The sequence below is a fragment of the Pezoporus flaviventris genome, unplaced genomic scaffold (assembly GCF_033815535.1).
Source record: "Pezoporus flaviventris isolate CSIRO_AGI_PZ_B2104156 unplaced genomic scaffold, CSIRO_AGI_Pfla_v1 ptg000002l, whole genome shotgun sequence".
Taxonomy (NCBI): domain Eukaryota; kingdom Metazoa; phylum Chordata; class Aves; order Psittaciformes; family Psittacidae; genus Pezoporus; species Pezoporus flaviventris.
The window spans coordinates 28,478,576-28,504,597 of record NW_026892550.1 but is presented as its reverse complement, the minus strand read 5'-3'; the positions used below and the strand labels follow the sequence as shown (position 1 = coordinate 28,504,597).

Sequence of the window (26,022 nt, the reverse complement as noted above, 5' to 3'; positions counted from 1 at the left end):
CTCTATAGCAGATGGCATATCCCATCATCCAGCCTTCTTTTCACCTGTCTGTCCTTGCACTTCCAGCTCTTTTATACTGAATTCCATGGCAGAAGAGCAAGTCTGTTTAAATAAGTGACCAAAAGAAGCAAACAAGTCTGTTTTTATGATGGTGAGATGCTCTAACTCAAAGTACTTACACATTCATGTTATGCAAAGAAAGATTTTTTTATGACAAAAAAATTGAATGATATAAACTGCAAATAAAATTAATTTCAAGTGCATTTATTTTGAAATAAACAAGAATACTATATGCATATATTCATATTAAATAACTTATCATTAAACATGAGAAAAAATACTCTTAAAAACTAATCTGACACTTTCACATTCTATTTTATATTAAGTGACTATAGTTAGGAAATACATATAAAAATGATAAAATTGTCTCAAGCCAGCCATAAAAGCAAAGTGCATTATTGCTTAGAGCAGTGGAGGAGCCAAATGGTGATGGTACTGCTGCTTCCAAGGGGAGGACTGGTGTGCTTGGGCAGTAGTGAATGAAGAGGAAGGATGTGAATCCTTTCAATAGCTCCCTAACTTTTCTTCCATTTTTTTGTCCTTCATCACTGAAGTAGCAATCTGGGTTTTGCATATGCTGACAAGAAGCAGTGAGACAGTTCTGCGTACCAAGACGATACATTGAATACAGTTGATTCCCTAAATCATCACACAGCGATTGCAGCTTATGTGTGTTCTGTTGTATCAATTCAAAAACCTTTATCCCAGTTTATTTGATTTTCTTGTTGTCAGTAGTTTAACGACACCAAGGTGGATATTTTGTAAGCAACTAGCATGAAACATTACTTAAAGTAGCACCCTTCAAATGCTTTCTGACCCAGCTTTTTCTCAGATGAAAGACACATGTAGCACATTTTTATTTTCTAAAATGCCCAGTGTGGTATTTCTTAAAACCCACCTTCCTTCTCATTTTAATTTTTTAGCAGAGGTAAATCTTATTATAAATTAAGCACTTCTAAACTTAGCTGCACTTACACAAGTGCTGTACATCATTTCTATTCACATGATAATCAGATGGTATTTGAGCAACGTGCACTAAACAGAATTTTGCAAAGTTTGCTTTCATGCATTTTGAGGAATAAAAGATTTAAAAACATTATTTTGGTGTATTTTAATTATCTGACTCCACTAAATATTTGCCTTTCTGATAACAACTTACTGACATTAGTTTTAGTCTGTGTGTATTCAGCTAGAAATACTTCAAGGCACGGATTGCTCCTCAATAGGTACAGACTTATTTAACCTCCAGCAAACCTTTTCAAGAAGGATGTAAGAAATAGGTGTTCATGTTTTTGTGGGTTTAATCAATACCACATACAAATATTGAAAGGGAGTAAGGAAAAATGGTGCTGCTGGACAGCAAAAAAAATTTAGAGAACATGAAAAACTAAATGTAACAGTGTCCTTACCACTGTTTCAGTAACACCTAAGCCTACAGCGCATGAAAGGGCATAGTGGCTACTGCCTGCCTGTAGTCTCCATACCTTTGTAAAGCCTAATTTGTGTCTAATATCTGATGCGTAATATTCAAATAATATTACTTAGTGTTGCTCTGTATTGTTGCATGCATTTATGTTTTGTTTTGCTTTGTTGAGACAAGCACAAGTTATTATCTATTTTCCAGACACTGCATTCCAGAGTAGCAAATTAGACAGCTATAATTTCTACTCAGTGCCACTTCATAGAAAAGTGCACTATTCACAAGAAACACATGAAGTTTTACTCTACCAGAAATATATCAATGAATTTATATGTATGGCAATAAAATTTGTAGTAAGTATTACAAAGTGTGTATTACTTAACATGAATTTGAACATTTTGATTTTTTGACCTACTGCTCATAAGACATCTTAAAATCTATACTGTTTTTTAAAAGGATAAGTTACTGAATGTAATAGTAAGACTTGGAGAATCTGAACATCAGAGTCCATACAGTACCTTCCCTAGGTAAATACCTATCATTCACATTATAACCATAACAGCTTTACTCTTTTTAAAATAATAGCTTCTAAGAGTTTAATTTGTACATTCAACTTGTACATAGCTGTTATGCTACTTAATGCATTCTCATTGCCAATTTTGCACAAACTTTTCATAGTGCTCTTCTGAAAGAAAATTCACAGTCTAAGCTGCTGTAGTTTCTCTTCATTGCCACATTTGCCTACCCAGGTGTAAAACTTATTTATCTTTTCCTTTAAATTGTAAATTTATCTCAAAATAATAAAAAATATTCAAAATGTTCTTAAGAAAAAGATTTCTGCCAATCGTGACAGTTCATCATTTAAATAAAATACATACTGAAAAGCAGTTGTAAGAGTTCATGATCACTAGACTAAGTGGAAAAGAAGTCCTGTGTTTTCTACTGCAGCTGTAATTCACAATTCACCTGGGTTAGTTTGTTCTTCATCATGAATTCATAGAGATAAATAGTTCTAGCCAGTGCAGATAATCATTCTTTCTTCCTTTATCTCAGCATATCTCGTCTCCGAAACTGCTTCCACAGATCTCTGAGGTGTTCACTGGTTACAGTCATCACGCAAGAGTAATATTCCTTCCAACCATATTTTGGAGTCTCCTATGAAAAGTGAAAAACATACAATTGGAAAAAGATATTGTTCATTAAACTCCTTAATACTACATTAAATTTTACTCAGGCTCATACACACTAATATATGTTTTAATATTAAAATCATGAAGATCAAATACTTCTACAGCTCAAAAGTACTTCTGTAAAATGAGGGTTATAAATTCATTCACAGGTTAAGTATTCAAAACGCATCCTCACCTCACAGCACACAGTTAGCATTCAACAAATAGCCTATTTATATTAAAAGTTGCAAGAAAGGATTTCCTTTTTATTCAGGTATGTCCTGCTGTCTCTAGTTTTGTTTCTTGCTTCTTTGTATTGACACTGTACTAAAAAGGTCACCTATAACACCAAATAAAAAAGCATAGAAAATTATTGATGTTCATGAAACTGAGGCATCAACAAAAGTCAAACACAATATGTATTATTAAACTAGGTTACCTTAATCCTAAACTGCACTGTGGTTCAGCACTGTTAATGAGTGCCCACTGAGTGGAGACGAATACTGGCCAAAGGCTGGCCTGGAACATTCACTGGACTCTATGCTATCCATAGTTGTCACTGGATCTCCTTATTTTTTCCACTATTCCTAACTTCACAAGCTTATTTTGATAGTAAGTATCAAAAGATGGAGAGAGACTATTAAAGCAACTAGGGAAAGAAGCTAAGGGAGGAATAGGGATTGTAATTGCTACAGGTAAGTCAGATGAATTTACAAGCAACTTCAATGTCTAAAATGGATTACAATTTAAGTCCAGTATCTGGAGGCTTAATTTGGCAGGCAGCTAAACACTACACAGCACTTAGCTCGCTCCCAGCCCCTTCAGTGGGATGGGAGAGAGAACTGGGAAAACCCCCCACCAGAAATGAACTCTATCTCAGCCAAAACCAGGACAAAGGGTGAGAGACTGTCTGATAGCTTGGTCTGATTGAACTAAGATGTTAAAAATACTGCAACGCTGCAGTACATTAAACCTGTCCATTAGAGACTGAAGCCTACATCCACTTACTCTCATCACTCATCTTATACAATTAAAACACATAGAATATTATAGAGAAGTAAAGATTCAGAAAACAAACTAAACCACAGCAGTATGTAATCCAGACTTTACATGAAATATTAGAAACAGTACTTACATGAATACATAATTTAGTTGAGATTTATAGTCTTATGAAAAAAAAAGCATTACTTGCAAAATGCATTGCATTATATAACAAAAGCACATTCAGTTAATTAAGCAGTGCCTTAGTACATGCATTTATTTTTTATTTTATGAAAAAGGTTCAGACAAATATTCATGAAAATCATTAAGAGAAACACTGGAGTATACTAACTGTTTGCTTACTTATTTCTAATGTATGCACTGTTGTATCTACATGTAGTGTACCAAATCCATAGAAAGCACATTTTGTCCACAGTCTCTGCAATGGTTTCACATTTCACTGGAACATTTTCCTCCCACTGTATACAGGTATGTTTTTAAAGTTCTTGGCAGGTTTAGAATGAAAAGTCTGGGTTCTGTAATTTCCAGTTACATTTGTAAAATGAGTCAGTAAGGCATGCCTACCACACACTTCTCACTTCATCAGATTTAAAGAGAAAAGCAACAGCCTCTTCAGGTTTGGGGTTTTTTTTAAGCTCTTCTACCAGATGCATTCAACTTCTGTGAACTAGATAAGTATGGAAATTACAAGCTTTCAAAATAATAACTACACGACAAATTTAATCTCACTTGACTTAATGAAATATTTACAGAAGACAGCAATTTATTATTGAAACACACCTGGAAATGAGGTTCTGAATCCATGCTTCAGTCTTTCAGGTGTTTCTCAAAATGACATTTCCTTCCTCAATCAGTCCCAAGATACTATTTTTAGCTATTATTTCCTAAAAACCTTTAATCAAAAAATTTAGACCCCCCACAAAATTCAGAACATCTAGAAAAGAGTTATTTTAATGCAAAAAATCTTAAAATTTTGGGGGAATTACTGGGACATACAACTTAATTTTTAGATATATATTTGTGACATGTAATAGTTACTTTCAATACTTCAGAAGTCAACAAAATGAAAATTACTGCAGCTATTGAGCACACAAATATGACTTTCAGATGGACCTGAATCCCTCCTGAAGTTGGGCACTAGCAGTCATTTTTGGAAATGAACTCTGAAAGGGCTTTGTTAGAAATTTCCCTTCTGTAAAACATTCAAAGTGGAGTTCTCCTCTCTGCTCTGGCAGGCATTTCTTTACTAACATGTTTACTTCTGTTCTCCCTGCAGTGTATGCAAAGGAGTACCTGCTGATGCTGAGTCAGCCTGTGTGCCCTTCATGGAGAGCAATGCAGAAAGACAAGCTCTCTGAGAACGCCATCAGGTGTTTGGACCACACAGAGCTTTGTACAGTTGTTCCCCAAGGAGAGATTTTCATTATTTACTACAAGGGTATAACATGCTTTACATGGTGAAGTAAATTGAGTTAGTTCAATATGGAGATATGTAATGTACAGCACAATGTGCTGTATGTCACTTTTCAGGGTGCAGATTCAAAGTATAGTGTAATCTGTGGTACATATGCCAAGCATCTTAATCTCTCATCAGAGTTCTACATTTACCATATAAAGTATATCAAAGCCCAATGAGCTGTACATTTACATGTGGAACAAAGTAAATTTAATAGTAATTGCACTGGACCTAACTTTGGGATGCAGGTGCAGCAGGTTTTTGTATTTCACATACATTTATGTTTCTGTGTCCATCAAATGGAAATTTGATTACCCAATTGAAATTGTTCAATTTCAAATCTACAACAATTCAATCTTTATTATCTTTTCAATTTATAAACTAAATGGAAAATAATTATTTCTAGAATGATGTAAATCCACTTTCACTCCACACTATATGGCAAAGACAGGACTACTTCTGTTCTCCTTGGCAGTAACTAGTATCAAATCACTTCACATGTGTTTTGGCTAAAGTTTCCATACCATTAACTGACACTCGCACCTAACTTTAATAAAAGTTTACAACAAATCTGAAGAAACACTTTAATGGGTTGCCCAAGGAAGTTGTGAATGCTCCATCCCTGGCAGTGTTCAAGGCCAGGTTGGAGGAAGTCTTGGGTGACATAGTTTAGTGTGAGGTGACCCTGCCAACGGCCGGGGGGTTGGAACTAGATGATCTTAAGGTCCTTTCCAACCCTAACTATTCTATGATTCTAAGTTATGTAACGTTTTGCACAAAATGGAACTCCTAATAGCTAAGAACTGAGTATGTGACTGTAACTCATGATAACAGACAAGAAGCAGTGGCTCCAGTGAAGAGCAGTAGCCAATTAATGTGTCAGCAGGGAAGAAGGAATATTATATAAGTCAACAAGGCTTACGCTGTATTCTTCATGGCACAGGTAACAGGTATCTGATACAGACCTACACAAGGAAGCATCCAGGAGCTCCAGGTGGGAAAAAGAGCAGAGTATATAACCAGCAACCTCTACACTATGTCAGTGAGGCTGCCTGTAGCCATGTCTGTGCTCTGAGAACTCACCTGGTTTCTCTGCCTCCCAGTGCATAGTGTAGGCATACTATTGTTCAACTTTGATCTTTTTTTTCTTGAGAATGACTTTATACAGAGTGAACAAAATCTCCCTTTATGAGTCTCCACTGTGCATTTTTTTCCCTGTTTACACCGTCTCAAAATATGAATTAATTTATGGCCTGAATTCAGATCTCTGTCAAGCTGTTGATGTATGTAACCTGATGCTTTTACCACAGTCTCTCTTTTTGTCACCGAGCTAATTTTATTAGGCTTGATGACAGTCAAACCCTCCTGGCTCAGGAGTGTGAGATGCGCTGACTACCCCATAAGGTCCATTCACACGAGACCACCGGCCATGAGGCCTTGCTTGTCATGGCATACATTTCTTTTGTTAGCTCTTAACAGCCTCTGTACCAACTACTGCAAATATAAACAGGAAAAATTTGCTGGCACCAAAACCTTAAATTGCAAAGGAGCAAACTCTCGCTTTATGTGAGAGAAATGTCTACTAGCACATTTCTGCTGTGTCCACCATGTGCCAAACAGTTACAGTTCTGGCTACAGAATATGCACACCCCAGTTTTTACAATGAAACCCACAGTACAACCTAATTGTAAGAGTAATATTCATGTAGTGGATAGGTGGAAACAGCCACGGTGATGCTGATTTTTGAAAACTGCTGGTATAGCATTAATTGAGCTAAAACCACATTAATGCTTTCAAAAGTCTAAATCGAACTAGAAACGAGTTACTAACAGTCTCTCAAGAAGAAAAGTCTGCCTCTATAGTCTTCACTGCTAAATACTTCTTAGCTACAGGTACCCGAGAAATTACTTATAAAGTGGTCACAGGACAGATGGAAAACAGCAACAGAGACCATGAAAGAATACTTTTCCTTATTTCAAACATAGTACAAAATCTCAGCTGGCTTACAAAACAGTGACAGTGCAAGTCAGTTATTGCCAACTCCAGAACAAAATTCTATTGCTTCAGTCAAAACCACGTGACACTTTGAGCTACTACACTGTTTACACTCAGATAACCTATTCCTGCGTTTTGGAATGGGAAACAAAACAGTGACAGTTTAACATTCAGCCATTCCTGCAAGCATGCCAGCACACTCAGACTGGGCGGCTAACACATACCGTCATTTATCTGCTATAGAGTTCCTTCCTCACGCAGGATTTGAAAGTAGTATACCTCTGTATAGGTTTGTAGCCCTGTGGAGCAGAAGATGGAGAAGTGCGCAGATGCAGACAACACGTGAAGGCAGCCAGAGGTAAGCATAAGACAACAGTATCATGAAAATACAAAAAAATGGCTTTAAGTGATGAATAGCTAGAAGATACAGTATAGTTTGTGCTAGGTAAAATGTTTATCATTTAATCATGTTCCAAATCATTCAGTTTAAAATTTGAATTTATAAAGGAAAGGGAATCTTCATATATATTTTTAAATAAAAAGACATGAAATAACTATTTTAAACCAAACATCAAGCAAAAATAAAGCTTTTAATGTCTGCACACTTTAATAAGTTTATGGCAATACTCTGACTGACCGCTTGATGGCAGCTTAATATATTAGTTTCAAACTACTAAAACCAAGAGGTTTCAGATTATAATACTATATTCCAGAAAAGAAGAAATTTAATTTGATAAACTCTTTAAGACATTTTCATTTCCCAAATCATAGCTAAAATACGAGTATTTATATGTTCCTATAAGGGGTAGTACCTGATCTCAGGTCTATGGCTGAACTTTCAAAAGGACAAAGCTGACTGACTGGCCTTTCAGAATTACAGTTTCATTGGAGTTGTGCAAAACTTTGCTCTTAAATACATTTGCTGTAGTCAGATTATATAACTACAAAATATATGGCCCTCGTAACCAAGCTCCAGTTTCTTCTGGGCAAACATTTTAGTAAAACAACTTTTTTAAAAAGTTGAATTACTAAGTGTAAGATGGTAATTGTAAAATCATACTTCAAATTATAGGCCTATTTTAAACTGTTACTTTTAGGTGTTTTTAGAGTGGTAATAAAGGACTACAATGATTTGGGCAGACATTAATTGTAAGGTACTTAACATTAAAATTGGGTTTTTACACTTTATAAACAAGCTCCAATTTCTCAGGGTAAAAATTTCCATCTTGCTACAAAATACTGCATAGACAGAGGCTAAAATGTTCTTTTATCTGTGTAACAGAACTGACCAATCTTAATATGGATTCGAAACACAGTTATTAACAAAAAAAGGTTAATGATTTGTTAGTTTTAATTTGGAACAAGACAACACTTGAGCCACCACAATGTAGGAGTAAGAGGGTAAATTTTACTTGTTCTGGCCAAGCTAAATGCTATGTAACTTCTAATGTACAAAGAATAGAAAGTAGTTAATGATGCTTTCCACCAATTTGTTCTGGGCAAAAGGTTCTTAGGTGTTTTCTTCTTTTCATTCTAAAGTGAGATTGGGGTTGGAGAGGGGCGCTTATTAAACTGAACATACTAGTAATTAGCATAATTAATTAAACAGAATATACTAGTAATTAGTATAATTGTAGTAATTATATTAATCATACTAATTACACTAATATAATTAGTATACTAAAAAGACTGTATTTTTTTTAGTATATTAAACTAAGAAAAGGCAAATTTTTGCAGTTTTTAGTACTACCCACTCTTGGAAAAATCACGTTTGTGTGACGCTCAAGGAAAACTTACTGGAAATTGTTAATTCTTAATTTTGGTACTGTAATTGTCCTGGACTACTAATGATTAGTGAAGGGAATGCATTTTTCTGAATAATCTAACAAATATGCAGGTAGGCATGTCTGAATATAACTGCATTATAGGACCAAAATCATTATCATCTCCTGTGCAAACCAGGAGATCTCATATCCAACCAAAGTTAGACATTTCAGGTGCTATTCTTCTGTACATCCTTGGCTATTCTTTACAGTTCTTTTACAGGCCACTGGAATGCTTTATAGTGGCCTATGCAAAAGAAAGACACATGCAAAAGACTGAACAGTGCTGGATGATATAGATTCTTCAGGATTATATGTGATTTCTGTCATGCATTTTATGAAATAGAAACACGTAATACATTTACAAGAATTACTTAGTAAGCAGACTGTTTTCTTGTTAAATTAAACATACACTGCACACTTACAATTAGTAAACAATTAAAACATACAGCTGAACATCTTGAAACAAGTTATGAAACAGTCATCATTCCCACACCATAATAAAAGGAACTGAGGACCAACAAAGAAATAAGTTTGTTACAAATGCATTTTACATTTGATCATAATATTACAATAACAAGTAGACTATTAGACTCAACACAACTTCACAAAAAGTTCTAACATTATATTGAAGAAGCTAACTAAAAATGAGTAAAATTATAATACAGAAGTAACATACTGGAATGTGAATTCAGGAACTATGATAGTGTTTCAGATTTATGTCTAAGTGATTACGTTGTCAGGAACAACACCATTTTACATTTGGCAAAAAAATGTTAACACCTGCCATGTGAAGAAAAGAAAAAGTGACTTTTATTGATCATACTCTAATAAAAAATTTTCTGCTACTATAAAATTCCCCTGTACTACACAGAACCTGAAGATGGCAGCAAGGCCTATACATTCACCTAGAAGGCGTGATTTAAGAGCTGTTCCCTATGAAAAGTTTCTGCAAGTAATTTCCAGCCCTCTACCTTATCATAAATTTAATATATAAGATGGGTAAATTATCAAAAGCATCTCTGAACTAGAATATAGCATTGTGCAGCAACTGTTTATTTGAAAATTAAAACTATCTTCTGCTGCAACTCTTTTCGACAGTCATTATCAACACTTGGTACTTTAAATAATGTTTTAGAGGAGGCTACCCATTAAATAAACTGCCAAAGTTCAAGAGAGACAAATTCTCTTTTCCCTGCAAACAACCCAGTCATTATAGATACCCTTGTCAAAATTCTTAATGTCTATCTATCAATCACACAATACTAAAGAAGCAACGTATGCAGAGGATTTCCCATTTCCAATTTAGTTTGTGTACTATAAAGGTACTCTATGTATTGCTTCCTAAAAAAAAAGTCAAGAATTTAAGAAGGAATTTATCTTATATACTGATCCAGATTTCTATGAAACATATGCCTTTAAACATGCATACTATTTGCAACATACTGGTACTACAGGTACTAAAGTATATAGCGGAAGTATGAAAGTCAACTAAGATAACTATAAGAATTAGAATCCTTACCCTAAACCCTCGATTGAGTCTGTCTTTCATAATGCCAATAAATTCTTTGTAACTCAACTGGTCGTCTCTGTCAACATCAAAAATCTTGAACACAGTGTTCACCAAATGTGGTGAAAGCTTCACACCTGTGGCTACATACACAGCACGTTTGAATTCATCTGCATAAAGAGAACACCAGAAGAAAGAACAAAACACAGAATTAATTTAATTGTACTTTGTGACAACATATTACGAAATACAAGTAAACTTTTGAGTTTTTACATTTATGCAGTCAAAAAAAAAAAAGTGAAAATTAGGATTGAATTTCAAAGTTCTAAACCAAGTAGTTCTCAATGATGTAAAATGACGCTGTTTAATTGGTACCAATTATCTTATACAAAAGAGCCCATATACTATGTGTAATACCAAAATTAGAGTATCATAATTAAACTTACGTTACATATATACCAATGGCATCTACTTAATTGCCATCTGAAAACAGAACATAAGAAACAGAGCACACAGAAATCAGTATAGTCCTTTGGTAAGGCCACATGAAGTAGGATTATGCTTGTGTGACTGTCTCACGCCCATGAGAATGCTACTTGAAGAGAGCACACAAGTCTGACCAGTTCATGTACTGCTCACTTGCACTCCCCAACCATCTTAACTATTGTTATGAATGATTTTAGTCAGAAGATATCTGCCTAGTTCTTTCAGCACCCACTTACTGATTTGTTCAAAAATCTGTCTAATCCCTCTTCAGACCTTCTGACACCATTTCCTTCTACAACCCTTGTAGAAGGTCAGGTTCCAGATGCCCACTGTGTAAATAAATGCTTGTGTTTACTTCAAACTGACCTCTTGTTGGTGTCATCAAGTGTCTCCTAACTCTTACGCTGTAGGATGTGGTGACTAACTATTCTGCCTTCAGCTTATCCAGCCCTTATATGACTTTTTTGTAAACCTTTATCATACCTCTTACAATATACCTGAGCCTTTTTCTTTCAAAGCTGGAGTCCTAGCCTTTTTAGCCATTTACCTGAGACATTAAAACTACAAGCTAGGAATTCCAAAGCATTTTTGTAGTTTTGTCAACAGTTGTGTATCTTTATCAACAAATTTTTATATTAATATACTTACCCTGACCTATGGAACGACTTGCAAAATTATACATTTGCATCGCAATTGTAAAGTCTTCTAGGTTGTTCAAGAATTGGAAAAATGATCTAAACTCGTCAAATGTGATACCCTAAAAAATGGAAACACAATATGCACCAGAAGAATTATCAGCAGTGATGACAACTGAATACATAAACCTTGCAGTTACACATGCTTGCCAATGCTGTTAAAAATGCACAGACCTTCTTTAGGAGCTGTTATTTGTAGCAATCCAAGATGCCAGCTTAAATGACTCATTGCTTGGCATCTAGTTAGTAAAAGGAGGAAAACATCCTGTGAGCAGGCAGCATGCCATTTGAACATTTTAACATGACTGCACTACGCCAAATAATCATCGTGTTGCTTCAGAGGCTTCTACATATAGCACTATGGAAGATTAATATCACCAACTGTGAGAGTAGCTGCCTACTACTTCACAGGCTAGACTAATTTTTCTTCTAAATGGAATCCCTATATCCCTGTAACAAAATAGAGTACACATTTTATGATTTTCAAATTATAATGTTATTACAAGTGTAAAAAAGTGCAAATATATGAACAACGCCTCCATGGCAATAAGATGCAAAGTCCCATTCTCAAATGCCCGGGAATTTACTTTTTCCACTGTACTGACAGTGAATTTACCAAGCCAGTGATAAGAAGCTATGAAAAATGGCAACATCTTTTTTCACTTATGGGAGGTATAGCGTATGACATACTGATGTATGTTACTGGTCAAGTGCCAGGATATTCCCAGAATGCAGCATAAGCAAACCTGTAACTGTGTGTCACAGCTTTCTGGTGGAAGTATTCCTTAACTGATGGTCCCACAAGAGATCAAGAAGAGGAAACTACTGTGGAAGGCTTACCATCAGAATAGTGGCATTGGAAGACATAAGAGATGAACTTCCAAGACTACTTCCCTGGTTTAAAAGACAGTGTCTATATTTATATTTACTTATTCAACCTTTGCCATTCAAAGAAGTATTTCTGTATACCTAGAACTGTAATTTTTCAGTTACCTAAGATGTCATTGCAATACAAGCCCCAAAACATATTTTTTCCAGATTCCCATATATGTATGGAAATCTTCATTCCACCCTAAACAGAAAAACAAAAACAAAAACAAAAACACATCTGCAAATCATGCAAAAAGAGTTTTATACCACTTCTGGTGCACTGTCTTGGCTTTGAATATTGAATGCTGCACAGACCTTTTAGAGGTCCCAATCTTACCACCTCATCTTAAATCTGGTGCAAAAGAGACAGCCCTGCTTTCCCTTTCTATTCCCCAGCTACATTCACCTCTCAGTGGACCTATTTGCTGTTCAATCACAAGAAAAATAAGAAAATCCAGCTACCTGAACAGAAAGCTGTTGATTTTTGAGGTATGTTTCTATCAGGTCAGCTGACTGAATTTACTTTCTCTGTAGACTGAAATTACAATGCAATTCCTCAAAGAAAAAAAAGAAAAAAACAAACAAAAAAACCACAACCCAAAACCAAACCAGAACTGTCCAAACTGATTTTTACTTTTCTTCGCAAGCTCTGCTGTCAATGCTATTAAAATATATAGCTATTCAAAGAGTTATTACATTTCTAGGAAACATCAATCTTTCCAACACAAACAAAAGGAGTATATCCAAAACATCCTCTATTTGAAGGGCTACTTTTAACATTATCCTACTGATTACCATTGATACATAGTTGCCACTGCTTTTCTCTCAGGTACACTTCTGACAACACATTGGTTGTTAAACAAATGAAGGACCTCATGACCTTTACTGTTTTTATTATCTTTTCTCTCTTCAGCAATTAGCAAGAACTACATACCCATCAACAATTATACAGAAGTGATCCATTATTAGGACTATAAAACAACTAGACAAAGAATGTCAATTATTTCTGAAGACGTGCTATTCCAGTGGCCCTGCAAAACAGAAGAAAAAAACAACCCCTCATTGCTAAAAAATGGTTCTTTTTCAAGTCTTATGGTTCCTGCTGCTTAAACTGAATATTCATGTAATACAAAGCTTTGTTACCTAAACGTCAAAAACATTACTACCTAAATCCTATGGAACGTAATTCTCTGCTATTTACTCTTCTACATTTTATTCAGGATTTAATCTGAAAAACATGAGACAGTTTATGATCACAATAAAATCCTGGTGTCAATCAATTAGTGACAGAATTGCATTCAGTCCAACAAGGCTATGTTTTCCTGTAAATGGCACTGGGACTGGGTGCTGTGGCCCTCTGCTGTCCTTGTAGCTAAACAATTACCTTTTCTTCAGGAATCCTGCAGCGCATGTTTTCCAGGTAACTTGATGTATTTTCCACATTTGTATACCTCAAAAGAATATGAGCAAAGTCTTCCTCACTAATGGTGTTCATCCCATTAGAGTAGGAAAGGAATTCTATCTCTAGAACTTCTGTCTGTAGGTTATCCATAAATCTGTAAGCACAAACATAAATATGAGGAAGTAGTAGTACCTTACATTTGTACTATTCATGTCCTTTAAATCTAACCTTTTTTTTTTTTTTTTTTTTAATTCTTCACTCTTCTTAGAATATTTCTTTAAATTCTTCTGATTAACAACATATTTAGTATATTCTGGACACCAAAACTAGGTTAAGTATAAAACCAGCTACACATAAACAGGAAATATAACTTCCCTTATTCTGCTTGATGTTCTAGTTATACAGCCCAAGGATGGAATTAGCTCTCTAGCCACAGTACTGCACTGGGAGCTTATCCAGTTGTCAACCTGTAACTTCCTTGTTAGAGGTTCACAAAGGTTCCCATCCTGTAGACATTGTCTGCAACACTCCTTACCAATACATAACTTGACTTCCAGTAATTGCGAAGAGTTAAAATCAAAAGGATGTCTTGGCAAAAGTATAAGTAAGTGCAAGGTAAACAGACAACAGTATTTCCCTCACCAATCCATAGTTTAATGATTTTTCTGTGCTAGTAAAGTAGCACTGAATAAAACTTGATAGCTCCCTCTTTTACACTGGAATGTGTCTCCTAGGTTTTGACCTGTTTAGCATTCACAGCATCTTACAGCAACAGATGGATATTTTAACTAGATGCCTTTTGAAAAAGTACCATCTTTTCTGGTTGTTATTCTGAACTCACATCATGATTTCCCTTAATGACACAGTTTTTAATATTATGTGAAATACTGAATACTTTTTGATAACAGAATTTTAATTATTTTACAAACATCTGATTGATTAGAATGCACAGTTAAGTGATAGCTATAAAGACAATAGGTATTGGGAGTATTTACTAATATTTAAGTAAATATTGTATCCATCAATTACACAGAAACAGTTTTATGGCTTTATTTTTATGGCACTCTCCCTATATTTTTAAACTCTGTTTTAACTGGTGTAATAATTAAGCCGATAGCTTCCACTGTGTTTTCACTTCTTCCCAAAGGAGGTTGTTCTAAGATGCCTACACAACATATTCAGAAAAATCCTCACATTTATACATGTCCCTAAGAGTAGAGATGCACACAGTTTTTTTTCAAAGCACTGAAAAACAGGGGAAGAAAATAAAACTAATTAAAATTTAAGAAGAGTTCCTGTATACAATGAAGACGGGCTGAAGTACAATCTTTCGACTCCAAACCAACTATGTACACAAGTGCTAAACAAATTTGCAAATGTGGCAGCATTAGTAAAGGTTTTTTTTTGTTGGTAGGCTGATTTATTTTGTTCTTTGCATATATAATACACACACAAAGGGAACATAAACCTTATGCATGTCTGAGTAATATAATATAGTATAGTCATATAATACATATTAATTAGACCAAGTACGCAAGTGTATTTTACAGGAATTGATAAAGTTGAGACTCACCTATAAAAATCTTCAAAGTTCAGTTCAGCTTTTCCTTTCTTGCCGAAAAAGTGTACAAGCAGTGTAGTATCTGACAGTGAACTTGAAATATCATCAGCACGCTTAAATATTAGAATAAAAAAAATTAAAGGCCATGATTGGATTAGTTACAGAAGAATAATCTGAAAATGCCTATCATCACAATAGACATTTCTCTCAAAAGATTTTGTGGTTTATGTTCACAGTCTGAAAAAAAGAGTTTTGTATTAAGAAACATTAACTGAATTTAGTCATGCAATTTTCACACAAAATGGCATTAGGCTATTAATTGCATTTAGCAGGAAACACGTAAAACAGCAATATAATAGAATGGAAACTACAATGAAAGGGAAAAAGCATGAAAAAGAAAACCAAAACCTGGGGGAGGAAAAATAAAAGAAAAAAACCCCATGCTCTAGTCAGTTGAGGTAAACCATAAAAATAAATCCCTTTGATTACACAATCTCCCTTCTATTATTCAACTACAAAGAAATTAAGGGACATTACCTCATATACTCCTATTTTATATTTCAAAATTATTAAGCATGGGATTGTATTTCAAACCCATTCACATCAATCAGGTGTTCTTTATATGACTCTTTTCTATAAGTAGCAGATAATGACAGTTAAAATTTTATTGCCCAAATATGTTTAAAACAACAGAATTGTAAGAAATTTTGAAATAATGAAGTACTTCTGACTCGCTCTCATAAGAATGTTCCTTATCTATCAAGTATGTGGTCTCTGCATCACACAGAAATCTTTGAATACAAACTATTTCCTTAATAAGTAACTACCATATTTGAAGGCACAGAATTAGAATAGTAATGCAACTAATTTTGACAATTTGCAATAGCAAGAGTTGTAAATAAGAAGACATGCATAGAAACAGAAATAACTATTATCTGTGTATAGTGACTGTGCAACATTTCACTTTTTTACTGCATACTCATTACCCCATATGTCATGTCTATGCACTGATTTTACCTCTTTTACAAAAGAAACTCTTGATACACTGAAGAGCTAGTAATGTAAGTCAGCAATTAAAAGGGTCTTAAATAAGCCACAGCCACCATGGCAATGTCTGTCTTGCACTAATGTGTGTTTGCCAACATTTGAAGTTCAAAAGCTAGTATACTTAGTCTCCTTGCTGCACCTGCCTAGGGAGAACCTTCTATCCGAGCTCTCCCTTTTCTTACAAATGCAAGATAGAAGTAAAGCAAAGAGTGGGAGCCACTAGTCTCTGCTCTTCCTAGGCAAGCTACCACCCATCAGCAACACCGTATTTTTTCAATACTAACTCTACTGTTGAAGTACAAAACAGAATACACAGTACAGAAACCTAGTACATATGGGAAATGTAACAACTAATTTATCACCGTAGTCATAGATTATGAACCTATGGGATTTACTATAAGTATAGAAAACTGTTTATACATATCTATGAAGATCTGCATACATGAACCTGCAAGCTGGACTTAAAGAGTCCTTTAAGTTTGACTTTATTTCATAACAGAAGAGGCTATAAATAAAATTTATAACAGATGGAGAAACTCTACATGAAGAAAACTAGGAAATAAATTTTGAACAGTAGGCAGTAATCCATCATGTACCAGAAAAAACGATTTCGTATCTACATTCTCTGAAATATACTATATTAATTTCAAATTTTACATACTGATTTGTAAAAAATGTAAACTGCAATACCCATTAGGAATATTCATGTCTCAACAACAAGGAAAAACATTAGGCAGTAACAACACAAATCCCTTCCTTTCAAGAGCCAACAACTAAATAAATGAGAGAGACTTTTCTGTACTTTAGTATAATCGGTTTAGGATTCTCAAGATTGTATTTCATGTACTCTAGCTTCCTCTTTATCCCCATATTCTTCTCCAGGGAGAAATATGATGACACAGGGTATATGTAGGCAGAAAGATATTTCAAGTTCTTCAATTAAGACAGCTCTACTCTTCAAGTGAGCAAACTAATTCAGAGAAGTAATCACTATCTGTCTTTTAATACTGTTATCCTCCACTATGGGACACAATACATTGAAATGCAGATGCCCTGATTTATTATGTCTTTTAAGCAATTAAATCCCTAAGCACATTCAAACAATATCCCTGAAGTACCCTGAAAAGATACCACATGTTAAATTACAGACTTTCATCTTGCAAAAACATTTCAAAATCTTAGAACTAGGTTGCATTCAACCATATTTAAAGACCTCTATAAAAAAAATACAATCTGTAAGTCTTTTCACAATTCCAATTGGTCAACCTCTCTAAAAGAAAAAAACCCAAACAAAAACCTCACCACAGAAACTCAACCTAGTATGCCTCTCTGCAACTGAAAACTATTCCTGCGCTCCTTCTAAACTTGACAGCATTAAATAAATCCTCTCTCTGAAGGGGCAAGGATAAAAAAAAAAAAAGAGACTTAATCATTTAAAACTATTATTTATTGTTCATAAAAACTGAATTTTGTATTTTAGATCAGTGAAAATGAAATGACCACACCTGTTTCCATATATACAAATGAGCCTCTATTTTGATCTAATATATTGTGCAGTCATTTAAATGAGGATAAAGCCCTGCCTCATTTCTCTTTACCTTTACATAGCTGTAATACAAATACAGGTAAAGAGATAAACAGGAGAGACAAGTGTTTCAGTCACATTATTGGCTTGCTGCATAATGGCAAGATCTTTTCCTCTCAATTTCATAACTTGAAGAGCAGTAAATCTATTTTAATATTCTGCAAAATTAATTTCAAGCTTTCAATTAAAGAGGATTAATTAAAACTAAATTATTCGCATAAGGGATGGTCCACTTGTAACAACAAATTCTGAAAATGAAGTATGCATATTATGCTTTGAATTAATAAGAGACTTCTTGCTTCAAACCTGAATTTTTTCAATAGTCATAATGACTGTACTGATTCCCAGTTTCATTTAGAAATCTCAGAATAAACCCACAAACTGAATTCAGTGATAACTGGCATAATTGTCCCTGCCCACGGCAGGGGGGTTGGAACTAGATGATCTTAAGGTCCTTTCCAACCCTAACTATTCTATGATTCTGTATTCCAACAGGATGGTGTAGCTGCAAATTGGGAATAGCCAAAACAGTACTGCAAGCTCTCCTAGAAAGAAAATGCATGGGATGAATAAAGAGCAGAGACCTTGTAAGTTGATTCCCACAACAAGGAACCTTATTTACTTTCCTTTTCAATTTACACAAGGCCTTCTCAAATCTGTCAAACAACACAGATGCCAGTGTCACCTAGCTTTATGCCACTTTCCTAGTACAGATGGCTATAATATTATTCAGTACCAAAAAGTACCTGGGAGAGACAAGAATATGGATGAAAGCCAGTTGGCTCAACCTTAACCCAAGCAAGATAAAAGCTGATTATGGGAAGAAGTGGGAAACTGTCAATGGAGCAAATGCAGGACATGATTTTTCTTCATAAAATTATGAGCAGCGAGACCTTTTATACATTTTACAGACCAATTTTAATCAATGTTTATTATAGCTGCTGCTAAGCTTCAATTACACTGTAGTTACAGGTATTACTCTAAGGCACCAGATGTAAATACCTCTCTCTCTTTAAATTAAAGATGTGTAGAAATTACCAAACTTGAGTCCATCTATACTTGGGACTGAATCCATGCCAGCTAACTGTAGATTAAGATAACAGTTAATTCAGAAAACTCAGTTCCTCAAGCTCCTTAAATAGTTAATGAAAAGTGTGGCCCGCTCTCTCGTCTATGTCTGACTAGACAAGAATGCTGATTTGCTGGGTTTTAAAATATAGTGGAAGAAATAAGGACTAATCACTGGACTAATACAGGACCTCATCAATTTAAAAGCAAGGAAAAAAAGGCTGGGTATACTGCTTTATTGCAAGATTACTATGAGGGTATTATTACTGTGAGTATTGCTACAAATAGTATAAAACTGAATTCTGTAACACTACATTTTGTTTTGTTCAAAGGCAAATGGGCTCAAGCTGAGAGAGGTACAGAGAAGGCCTATTTGATACCTGGGAAATATAGGTTCTACCATAAGAGAAAAACCAAAAACCTGGAGGTCCGTTTCAGTTCCTTGTTCTTTTCTCATTATGATCCTGCTTATGAATCATGGGACTTGAGATCAGAGTCAGTGGGGAGCTGCTGTATGCCCTTTAATGCCACAACCAGCAGAGTAAGCACCCTAACTGTATGGGCATAGTAAAGCCTAAATGATCTAGTTTTCTGACCCACTTAAATGATCAATACAAATAAATGTCTCAATTGTCTGAAAGCATATTCATGAAACAAGAATCTTACTAGAATTTAAAGTACTATGGAAATCTATTTGACAGCTCAGTGATATTTCTAGTCCTCCATAACAAGCACATGATATTAAAAAAGATTAACTAATATAACTTATAACATTCCCTGTTTGATCCAACAATTAAAGCAATCTTTGTGTGATACTTTTTTTGTGAAGTTAAGCACATTAAGGACCTAAAAAAATTAAAAGCTTAGAGGGCTTCAACTCTCATTAAAGTTGTCATATCAGTGGACCAAGCCTAAATGACTAAGTTTTCCTGAATTACTTCTCTAACTGTGAAATATTGTCACTGCTAATGTTAGCAAATACTTCGTACAGTAAGGACTGAAGAGGATTTGATCTCCCAAGTCTTTCAAAAGGTAACTTGGCTTTTACTTGGAAATTACAACTTTCTATTATTCCCACTGCATGGAACCAAATTTATTTCATCTTAGAACTTTCAGTGTTGGTTTGTTCTTGTTTTTTTTAAATAATTAAAAGGAAGAGAAGAAGCAAAGTGCATAAAACAGGAAAATAATCAGAACATAAATAAATAAAATCGCAGTGTGTTTATGGACCAGAGACAGAGGTTGGCTTATACCTCCGCAAGGTCCGAAAAGAGTGCTTGGCTTGTGCTACGTCTCAAAGTATCCCAATAGCTTCTGGGAACAAGGTCCTCTCCTTCTGTTTTAAGGACCTGCAGAAGTTTCAAGAAGCACAATTGTTTGAAAACCAACAAACAATAAAACAACCATTTACAGACTTTAAAACTTTTCCCAACTGATCTTCAGTAGCATGGCTTGCTTCCTTTGCTTCCACACAGAGAAATTTCTATCCAGTTAAACGACACTTTATAAATTAAAAGAACACTGGTCTGTTACAGCTATTTGCTTATTACTCATAACCTGGCTGTGCAAAAAGTATCACCAGACTCCACTTTCCTGAACAGAATTAGAGAAAACATCCATTTAAATTCAGTATTTTGCTCTTGGTTTTTTAAAGAATTCTGTGTTGCCCCCCAAAAACATTAATTTTTGTACTTACAAAATTTCTCATTGTTCAAAATATAAATATTACAATACAGCTAGCTATCTGAAACTGCCTTCATCCAATAATCAGGACATACTTGCACCAATCAAAAAATAGAAAAAACAAATCTCGTAAGTCAACTTCAACTGAAACATACTTATTCAGCAAACATGCACATCTGATGATCAAACTTACCTTGTTTAAACAGAAAACAAGTGATTAATCTCTCCAAGTAAAATACACTTACATTTTGCTCTGAAATGTTTCATTTTTGAAAGCCTGAAAAATCCTCCCCTATTAAAACAGACCTTCCTTTATCTTGCAATTAGTCTTGGCAGACTATGCAACACGTTCCTCCCCCCCCCCCCAAACCTAGGGAACATGACCCTAAAGACAGTAGAAGGCTATTTGAACTTGGTTAGGGTTATTGCATCTGAATGAACTTTATCCATTCCCTTCACAAGGTAATCTAAACTAGGTCTCCTACTTTCAGGGCTCCCCACTCACATCCATCTGGGCAAGCAAAACAAAGGCAGAATGAGTTTAATCTTCTAACTACAAATAAAAACTTTTTTTTTTTTTTTTGCCTCGGCACACACTGTTCTCTTAGACGATTTATGCTGCTGTGTGATGTATAAACCCACACTGTTATCATAAAGAATACGGTACAGACTTGACGGTTTATTGTCTCTATGTATTCTACATTACGTCAACATTTTATGTACTGCTCCTACAAGTTCTATTACTTACTTCCTCCACTAACCAATTCAATTCAGCTTTCTGTAAACTGTTATCAAAGAAACATGATGAACTACCATGAATTACACCCATGCTTACTGTATATTATATGTTTGTTTCCTTTTTGAAAAATTCTGGTTTTACGTATCTTTCTCTTATTATGGAGTAACAGTTCCTACATCATGGCCGCAGTATTCTCATATATAACTCCATTCAGTCTTAAACTGCTAAACTCATATAATTTGTTTACTTCAGTGTGTACAGGGTTAAGTCCTTAGCAGTTTCCCTCTTACACTTTGATGTTTTATTGGGTCATGTGAATAAACAAAACCTCATTCTTTTCTGCACACAATTCTGTAATTATTTTAAGTGTTCACTGAATTGGTTCTCTTACTGGAGATTTACTTTATCCAATGGAATTAGTACTTACAGGTGTGCACATTTTATTTACCTTACATGCATCTCATCATAATTACCATGTTCTGGTTAGCATTTGGCTAGAGAAAAGAGTCATGCAATACATGCTGAAGTAGCCTCAACACACAGCCACAATATGCCCCAGAACATGACTTGAAAGAATTAACCTATTCAAATAAAAAATACAGAAATATTTAACCCATTTAAAATGTTGCTGTATGCACTCTATGGCTTATAGACTAGACCTTGACACTTCTCAAAAAATTAGAATTGTTTTGAAGGATTAAGTGAGCAGAAGGGCTCAACACTCTGGACTATCCCAAACGTTTTAGGGCTGCATCTCCTTGGTCTTCAGTATCCTCAACTCCCCAGGACAACAAGGCAAACTGAAAACGCTGCTACACTTCTTGTTTCAGTAGGAGAAAGGAGAAACAGAATAGGAGTAGGAGAAACAGAAACCCAAAATAATAAATTTTCTGGACTGAGGGATTTGTCAGATACTGTGATTTCCTATACATCTGACTCTCCTTTACACAGTGATCTCCATTCAGGTTGCATGAGGACAGAAAAGCACAGTGCTCACCTGGGCATCATCTTGATAATGAGTTTGGATATGGCTGGAGTCTAGAAGGAAGCTGTTGACTAAAGCTTAAAAATATTATATGAGTAGGAAAGCCTAACTAGTTTGGTTTCATTTTAAAACAGGAGGCAGCACAGGAATATGGCAACCCCTCTACAGCATCTTTCGCTGCAGTGAAGCCTGATCTAAACTCCATTGACTCGTAAGGCCTTACATTCCCTACATTATTCTCACAACACTGCAGCATCTACATCATGTCACTGCACCTTTTCATTCAACAGACTTCCTTCCTGCATACTGCCCAGCTAACTTCACAGGAAATAAATCTGTCCATTCCTGTGAATACTTATATAAAGAAACAGACTTTAGAATTGGAATTTCACTAGTTATCTAGTTCTCACAGGTCCCCTGCCCTCACTTCAAATATCATAATATCTTTTTTTGTTTTACAACAGTTTGACTTCTGCTGTGATCCAAAAATTAATCAGATCATGATGAAGACATCAAAAAACCCAGAAGATCTCTCTCTTGCCGATTCTCTCTCCCACTCCTCAAAACTGATTGAAACTTAAGTTTACCATCACCTGTGTAATACAGGGACCATTTTCTGTAAATCCTATTCTAGTTCAGCACTGAAAGTTCTTATTTATTTGTTTTCCAAGTGAAGCACAAAAATACAAAAGCTCTCTTCTAGTTTCTTTCTTTGCAGGGGGAGGAACTGAGAGGTGAAGGATTCATTTGACTAATTATTATTTCACATTATACACAAGGAGACAAGAGAGAACTGGATTAAGTGACTCATGCAGAACGACTTAAATTACACACATTAGTTAAAAACAAGTCAATGATTTCTTAAGACATATTTTGTCCTTTCCCTTCAAAATAATGTTTCCTTCATTTATATAAATAGAGCAACCTTTCCTCCGAGTATGCCTGCCTGCTTCAGAATGAATGCAACAAGCATGCACTATCTTTTATGCAAGTAAAGATCCATCACATTTTTACTGATTAGCAGAAGTAATTTACTTGATGAAAAAGACAAATACAGTTAATTTTCTTATAGCAGACTATATCACCTCACTGGTGAAGCCTGCATACATTGAAAATAATTAGAGTACATACACTGTTAGTAGAAGTATGATATCCATACAGCTGAAGACGCTGACATACAGCAAACATGGGCCAAACCAAGTATCACATGTCAGAATGAAGCCAAAAGAAGAGGGGAGGAAAAAAAAAAAAAAAAGACAACAGAATAGGTTAAGACAAGCATAACTTTTACTTTATATATTACTAGATTTGTTTTTAAAAATACAGTGACGAAAAAATGGTTCATCTTTAATCTTATTCTTCAAAATTTCAAAAGAGAAGTACAGAGTTGCAGAGATTACTCTCAGGAGAAAGGTTCCATTTTGCAATCCTTACTTTTGCCTAAAGCTCTTCCTTTAGGTGTAAGTTTCCCTTGTTCAGAATAAAGTGCGTGAAAGACTCAACAGCTGACCTACAGTTTTGAAAAACTGAGAAGGACAGGTCTCTCTGGGTGGGAAGAAAAGATCCTTTTATGCTCAGGGAAGGTCTGAAAATAGTTAATTCTTGAAATGCAAACTTCCTATGGTTTCAGGACAAAGAGCTGAGATCAAGCACCTATGGTTTCAGATAATGGGCACTATGAGAAGCTTTGCATGTATGACGAAAACTTTCTTGTGATAGAGAATTTTTGCCATACATATGCAAATTGCAAACGAACGTTTTATTCTGCTGTGAACTTGACAGGGACTTGTCCCTGATTTTACCTGTCCAACAGTAAAGTAAGTTCCTGCTACTGATGCCATCCTCCAGACAAACCACCACAGACTTGTCTGACTTACCTTTCTTGTGCACATAAAAAACGCAAATTTGACATTACATGAGTATGCAATATTTAACTAAAAACGTTTTTCATTGGTCATAATCAGTATTTAGTAAAAAAAAGTAAATCTGAATATAAAATCTAAGTTCACTTGTAATGCTTCATCAGCTATTTTACATCAGGATCAGTATGTCTACATGAACAGCTTCAGTTAGTTATGAGCAGGAGTATAATTTGGTCTTGCCACTGAGATCTCAGTCTCATAGACAATAACACTGGGTCATTACTATTCACTTTTCCCTAAATTTATAGACTCTAAATGGAATCAATGCTGCTGTCACAATATGTAATACACTATTAAAATACTAGTTTTTCCTTTCTATAGACCACTCAGGGACTTTTTAAATAACTGCAGTTTGGGCTAAATACTGGGTTTTTTTTCTATATATAAAATTATGCCTATTATTTTAATGATATAAATTTACTGTTTGGAAAAAAAAAAGTGATTAATGAAATACACCATTTCATCCTGTATCAATTAAAAAAAATCCAGAAAACCAGCTACCAGCTGTTCCTATTCTTACTTACCAGCATTGCACGTTTTTCTTCATCTCCTTTTCTTTCTCTCTTCTCATTCTTTTTCCTGAAAATTTCTTGTAGCTAAAAAAAACCAAACATTTTGTTCTTACTCAGTTTTTAGGTTATTTCGCGTGAATAACAATAACTGATTGTGAGGAACATTACAAACTGTAATTAAAATATCAAGTGTTTCAGTGGTGCTTTATTGTTCATATTAATGCCTTCATGTTCCTCCTTTGACCTTAACCATTCCACAGAAAGGAAAATGTTCTCTCCACAGGGTATAATAATTCTATTTGGGAGCACAATACTAAGAATATCCTATTTACCTTTACATTTTAGCTAATCAAGCCTATACTAAAAGAGGAAGTTCCAGTCTTTTTCACCACCTCTAGGCACATCCTTTCTTGTCAGCTACGAATTAGTGTCTGTGTGGCTATGTAGTCAGATGGATTGATCTTTTTTTCATATTGTTAGTTTCCAGCCAGATCAGTTCTTACTCCTGCTGGCACAAGAGAGGACTGGAAACACCTGGTGGAGGTGAAACATTCCCTTTCAGCAGCAACAAACTACTACTCAAGAATAATTCATCAAGTACCCTTTTTTTTCAAGTCTGTTCAAAGAATACCTTCAGGTCTTGTAAAATACCCTTTTCACAACTTTCTCTACTTTAAGAGCTTTAAACATGACTTCTGAGAAAACCTCAAATACCAGATCTAAAACATAGAGATTCTTGAGCATACTTATTTTTTGAAATTATAAAGTCTTCCAAGCACTGGTCTGCTCCTTTAAGTATCTATTTAGCTATTTTTATTTATAGTAATACTTGTGAATATTCCCAAACAATTAGAAAAAAAGTGTCACAATGCTTACTTTTCACTGCAAGAGAGACCAGTATTAAGTATATAAGATGCCATCTACATTTCTACCAACAAACTTCAGCTTTCAAAACCTGCACATGAAAATATCGTACTGCCACTTGCAGCATTTGGTAATCTGAAAGTGGAATGGAAAAAGAATAAATGATAT

The 26,022-nt window shown here is 34.9% G+C and overlaps 1 protein-coding gene across 8 annotated transcripts in view; it reads right to left on the bottom strand.

The window, feature by feature from the left end:
* Positions 1 to 248: 248 nt before the first annotated feature.
* Positions 249 to 26,022, bottom strand: part of MICU3 (mitochondrial calcium uptake family member 3) — a 52,490-nt gene continuing 26,716 nt past the window's right edge. For 2 of the 8 annotated variants that reach the window (XM_061473270.1, XM_061473223.1), the window contains exons 7-14: positions 25,003 to 25,074; positions 23,688 to 23,726; positions 20,403 to 20,498; positions 15,462 to 15,562; positions 13,871 to 14,042; positions 11,570 to 11,678; positions 10,448 to 10,605; positions 249 to 2,635 (exon numbers count right to left, since the gene is read on the bottom strand). In XM_061473270.1, coding sequence (XP_061329254.1) covers positions 2,525 to 2,635; positions 10,448 to 10,605; positions 11,570 to 11,678; positions 13,871 to 14,042; positions 15,462 to 15,562; positions 20,403 to 20,498; positions 23,688 to 23,726; positions 25,003 to 25,074 — 858 coding nt within the window. In that variant the 3' untranslated portion in view covers positions 249 to 2,524. Of the gene's footprint in view, positions 2,636 to 2,845; positions 2,990 to 7,326; positions 7,402 to 10,447; positions 10,606 to 11,569; positions 11,679 to 13,870; positions 14,043 to 15,461; positions 15,563 to 20,402; positions 20,499 to 23,687; positions 23,727 to 25,002; positions 25,075 to 26,022 lie in introns of all 8 variants that reach the window. The other 6 variants (XR_009746901.1, XM_061473233.1, XM_061473251.1 and 3 more) reach the window with 6 other exon arrangements.